This window comes from Panthera tigris, chromosome B4 (assembly GCF_018350195.1).
Source record: "Panthera tigris isolate Pti1 chromosome B4, P.tigris_Pti1_mat1.1, whole genome shotgun sequence".
In the NCBI taxonomy this organism is placed as follows: domain Eukaryota; kingdom Metazoa; phylum Chordata; class Mammalia; order Carnivora; family Felidae; genus Panthera; species Panthera tigris.
Window position 1 is genome coordinate 53,540,348 of NC_056666.1, and position 6,000 is coordinate 53,546,347.

Genomic DNA, 6,000 nt, shown 5'->3' on the forward strand with positions numbered 1-6,000 from the left:
GACAGCTAACGCTCTAGGATTTCATGGGAGAGAGACAGGGATATGGAGAACATGGAGCTTGATCAGAACTAGAAGGATGGGTTTGGAGGAACCAGATAAACAAAAAGAAGTCTTTCAGACCATGGGCAAAACAAGAGGAAAGCAGTATTATCCAGAATCATTTAGATTTACTTCAAATGCTCCAAATCACTTATAACTGCATATTTAGAAAAAATCCAAGTATATATCCATATATTTGTGAGTGAACAAGCAATATTATTATAATTACATGATCCTGCATTACACAGAATTCTTGTCACTACCCGAAAATTATAGACAAGATAATTAGAAAACCCAAAGAGTCTTATATTTCCAAGTATTAAATTGGCCTTATATTTTTTTCTAAGCAAAAATAACTGAAATGCACTCACAACAACCCAAGTCAATGAACTCCCTTTACCTTAGCATTCACCATCATCTCCATTCACTGCTGCTTCTACACTTGTGTAAGATCATCACAGTTTTTTAAAAGTACACATTGAGTAACCAATATGTATAACTCTCTGCACACATGTAAGCTGGAACTTCCTGTCCCGCAGAGAATCAGAGTTATAAATAAAGGGATCTTTGTTTATATAACTTTCAATCCTTTGATAAAGTTTCTTTGCTCTGAGGGTTACGTAAAACAGGTTAAAGAAAAGATTAATCACTTGGAAACAGAGGCTCCTCTCCCTGGCTGTTTTTTCTTAAGTTAACTCTTATGTGGTTGTGGTTCAGACTATAACATTGTATTAAAAGAGTAAAGAAAAACTCAGTGAGTACATAATAAGTTAAATAATAAGTACTTAACTTTCTTAGACTTCAGTATTTTTCTTTGTATATTAACAAATCTTTTGTAAATCAAAGAATTGCTTACTGATTTACTCATGTATTTGAACAAACTTAATATGTTGAGCATTAGTTCAATTCTGGGTAACTGGATAACCTAAGAAAAGATGATACCAAAATAGGAATAAACTTGGAGACAATAAACTTGGAGCAATGCTGTGGATAGGACCATTCATTTCTATCAAACATTGATTTTCTCCCGTCAGCCACCAACATTTCCAAACAGTAGGCCGATGGGAGAAAAACAATGATTACAAGTTATTCCATTGGTAACTTGCCAGCCAGATCGAGTGAGTGAAAGATTAGCTATGTCATGTGCTGAGGTGGTCAGATCCAGGTAAAATTCAGGATGAAGTGGAAAGGATGGTTTGGATTAACATAAAACAAATGCTATGGAATGTTTACAAGCACCAGCTAAACCAGCTCCAGCACTGATGAGTTGTGTTCTTGGACAAGATCATTAGGTTTGTTTTTTTAACCTATGCTAAGGGATAATTATAGCATCTACCTCAAATATTTGATGTGATTATTGTTCTTTCATTCAACAAATATTTGCTAAGTGCCTACTCTATGCAAAATACTATCCTAGGTGGTAAGAAGTCATAGGCATTGTTTGTTCTGACTGAAGGAAGGAAGATATAAAAAAGTCAACATAATAAGATTCAGAGAGAATATTTTCCCCTCACTAGGACTATTTAATAAATATATTTTAAAAACTATAAAGGGCTGGGAGAGAGGCTGGATCAAGATTGGACTTATCAATGCTTTCAGAACCCAGGATGTCTTTCTGAGACCAATCTACGAGTTCTGTCTACACCTTCATTGCCTATGTACTTATAAGTTTGAATCTGTTTGGAAACAAAAGTAGGTTTTATTCTGCCAGCCATTCAGACTTGTTTTAAGATAGCTTTGGGGATCTTTGAACACATTGTTTTCATCCTCATTTTTAAAGTGAGTGACTGTGCTCTGTCTTGTCTGTAAGTACCACCAACCCCATGCATGTGGACACACACACACACACACACGCTGAAAGGGTGGCCTACTTTCCTGATTCATGTGCCTTCCTGCCTAGAACTTTTATCTGGCAACTTATAGGACCAGCATCTTCAACATGGTACACTGGATTTTCACCTGCAGGGAAGAGACTGGAAATCTTCGTTAGTGAACGGTTTCTCCAGTGGACTCACCAGCAAAGTGTGGAGGAACATATGCACAGGTCTTTGGGTGCAACAAAGCATATGGTAAAATACTACTGCATGTTAAGAAGTCACATTAAATGTTGTAAGCAGAGGCAGGGGCAGCAGTGACAGTATAAAGGGCTTCTGTATTTCACTGCTGCTGAAGGAGGGATGATGATCTTGGATAAATATTTATTCAAAGAGGAGACATCCAAAAATAACTGAGAAGTCTCCTTTAAACTCTTTTTACTGTTTACTTCCCTCAAGTCCTCATCTCTAACTTGCAGCAATGGAGATAGTGTTTCTTGGTAATAATTCCACTATAAAGATTCCTATAGCCTGGATCAGAGGGTTATGTTTCTTCTCATGTTGGAAGATGTAGCATCCGTGGAGGGATAACTCATTAAACTCTAAGTTCTGACCTAGACACCATCTCACCACGCTGGCAAGGATGCTGTATTGATACCTGTTCCCCCACTATAAGGTATCCATATTAACCATTGCATGGATAGGATTGAACAGAGCTCAGCAAAGTATGCATTGGGGCCAAATCTGGCCTGCCACTTGTTTTTGAGTTTTATTGGAACACAGCTGCACTCAACCATTTACATTTTATCCATGGCTGCTATTAATGACAGCTTTGAATAGTTGTGACAGTGATCATAGAGCCTGCAAAGCCTAAAATGTTTACTGTTTAGCCCTTTACAGTATAGGTTAGCTGACCCCCAGTATAGAATAATGCTCCTGGTAACAGCAATGCCAGTTTGGTGTCATGTCAGCAAAATTTCTGATAAAAATTGGACTTAGAGCTATACAGATACCAACATGAAATGTTGAAATGAATCCATGTGTGGCTAATGACGAACTACCATCTTTGCCTTTGAAAATAAGCTTTGAGATCATGGTTATATCACAGAATTGTACAGTTCAGAAACTTCCTTCAGAATCTGCACCTCCTGATTATCTCTCTCTGAACTTTAAACTATTTATGTGTGTTCTCTTCACTCCGTTGCACATGTTCTTTCCTCTCAGTGAGCACTGGTTAGTCAGGTAGTTCCCCATGACTTTTAAAAATCTATTTAAATAGTATTTATTTATTTTTTAATGTTTTTATTTAGATCCAAGTTACTTAACACAGTGTAATATTATTTTCAGGTGCACAATTTAGTGATTCAACACTTATCTACAACATCTGGTGCTCATTACAATAAATGCCCTTCTTAGTCCCCATCACATATTTAATCAATCCCCCCCTCCAATCTCCCCTCTGGTAACCATCATTTTGTTCTCTATAGCATTTTGTTCTCAAGAGTCTGTTTCTTGGTTTGTCTCTCTCTCTTTTTCCTCTTGATCATTTCTTTTGTTTCTTAAATTCCACATATGAGTGAAATCATATGGTATTTGTCTTTCTCTGCTGACTTATTTCACTTAGCATAATAGTCTCTAGCTCCATCCACATCGTTACAAATGGCAAGATTTCATTCTTTTTTATGGATGAGTAATATTCTATTATATATTCTATTCTTTCTATTATACTCCATTATATTCATATGTACATAAAAGAGCAGTGTGAAGAAGTGGGGGCAAGAATGACCCCAGACTGGCCAAAGCCCACACACCACTTCATCCATGTGCCCAGTGCCTATGCCTATGTCCCACCACTGTCACCACTATGCCCAAGAGAAAGGCTGAAGGGGATGCTAAAGGAGATAAAGCCAAGGTGAAGGATAAGCCACAGAGAAGATCTGCAAAGTTATCTGCTAAACCTATTCCTCCAAATCCAGAGCCCAAACCTAAAAAGGCCCCTGTAAAGAAGGGAGAAAAGATTCCCGGAGGAAAAAGAGGAAAAGCTGATACTGGCAAATATGGGAGTAACCCTGCAGAAAATGGAGATGCCAAAACAGACTAGACACAGAAAGCTGAAGGTGCTGGAGATGCCAAGTGAAGTGTGTGCATTTTTGATAACTGTGTACTTCTGGTAACTGTACAGCTTGACATCTATTTTTTATCAATTTTTTATCTATTTTTATCAAGTTTTATAAAAACGTAGCATATATATATATATATATATATATATATATATGGCATCTTCTTTATCCATTCATGGTTGCAATAACTTCTTACTAGATATGTCTCCTGAGGCAAGGGAAACAAAGGTGAAAAATAAACTACTACTGGGATTTCATCAAAATAAAGGCTTCTGCACAGCAAAGGAAACAGTCAACAAAACTGAAAGGCAACCTGCAGAATGAGAGAAGATATTTGAGAATGACATATCTGATAAAGGGTTAGTATCCAAAATATAGAAATAACTTATAAAACTCAACCCCCCAAATAATCTTATTTTAAAAATTGGACAGAGGACATGAACATTTTTCCAAAGAAGACATACACCTGACCAGCAGACACATGAAAAGACTTTCAATAGCTCTCATCATCAGGGAAATACAAATGAAAACTACAATGAGATATCACTTCACTCCTGTCAGAATGGCTAAAATCAGCAACACAAGAAACAACAGGTGTTGGTGAGGATGCAGATAAAAGGGAAGCCTCCTAGACTCTTGGTGGGAGTGCACACTGGTGCCAGCCACTCTAGAAAACAGTATGGAGGTTTCTCAAAAAGCTAAAAATAGAACTACCTTCCAATCCAGTAATTGCAGGACTGGGTATTAACCCAAAGAATACAAAAAAATATATAATAGTTCCAAGGGATACATGTATCCCTCATAATTTTTTTTGTGGGTGTTGTGTTTTTAAAATGTGGAATGTAGCCCTCAGGGCACCTGGATGGCTCAGTAGGTTGAGTCTCAAACTCCTGATTTTGGCTCAGGTCATGTTCTCAGGGTCATGGGATAGAGCCCCATGTCAGGTTCTGCACTGAGAGTAGAGCCTGCTTAAGATTTTCTCTCTCTCTCCTTCCGCCCCTCTCCCCAACTTGTGCTCTCTTTCTAAAAATAAAAAAATAAATAAATAAATAAAAGTAACCCTTTTAGGAAATCCTTCATTTGGACCAAAAAAAAAAAAAAAACTTATGGGGCCTCAGGAACCTAGAATTACATTAATAACACCCCTTGGTTTACAGCTTGTTCTCATCATTGCCCATGCATGGATGCTTTTATTTGCAAAACCTAACACCTTATCAATAAACTGCATCTGTCTGATTTTCCCACCAACCCACCTCCTGTCTCATCCAGTTCAAGGTAACCATCCACCTGAATCTTATGTTCATCATGAATATTTTGTTCATCATTCCTTTGCTTTCATTTTTATGTAGTTTTGTTTTTATGAATATTCCTAAAGAGAGAGGGGCAGAGAGAGAGAGAGACAGAGACAGAGAGACAGAGAGAGAGAGCACAACCATGCATGCATATATCTGTTTGTTTCAAACTTTGTAAAGTGTTTCAGGGTGTATGTAATTTGAGGGGACTCAATTTTTTTCACTTATTGCTATGATTCATTCATTTTGTTGGATATTGTATCATGGTAATTAATTTGTTTTTATTGCTGCATAAAACTCCATTGGGTGAATGTACCACAGTTAAATTACCTACTTTCTCTTTGAAGGCATGAAGGTTTGTTGGTCTCTCCCCCTGTTCCTGGCACAGAGCTCCCCAAACCCTTGTAATTTTCTAAGGTATAAGAGCACTAAGAATATCTTCTTCTAATATTTGTTTTTGACCCTATCCCTGACACAGGGCTCCTGTATATTCTATTGAAGCAACTCAAGGTGGGTTCCTGGGATGGCTCCTAGATGGCAGCTGGTCACCAGAAAGACCAAGCCATGATTAGAAGCTTGGAATTTTCAGCCTTACCTCCCTCCTCATCTTCCAGTGTGGGGAGAGAGGCTGGGAATAGACTTAATAATTGATCATGTCTATGTGAGGAAGCCTCCACAAAATCCCAATAGCAGTGGGCCCAGAGAACATCCAGTTTGGAGAACACACCCTTATAC

General features: G+C 37.8%; 1 protein-coding gene across 1 annotated transcript; it reads left to right on the forward strand.

Annotated features, from left to right (window-relative positions):
* The first annotated feature begins 3,686 nt into the window (after positions 1–3,686).
* LOC102971043 (non-histone chromosomal protein HMG-17-like) lies at positions 3,687–4,081 on the forward strand. The gene has a single exon (XM_042991907.1). The coding sequence runs from the start codon at positions 3,718–3,720 to the stop codon at positions 3,952–3,954; it is 237 nt and encodes a 78-aa protein (XP_042847841.1). The 5' UTR covers positions 3,687–3,717; the 3' UTR covers positions 3,955–4,081.
* Positions 4,082–6,000: the final 1,919 nt, after the last annotated feature.

What these genes read in the sequence shown, in the direction of transcription:
- LOC102971043 (XM_042991907.1), top strand. Translation starts at nt 3,718, where the DNA reads ATGCCCAAGAGAAAGGCTGAAGGGGATGCTAAAGGAGATAAAGCCAAG.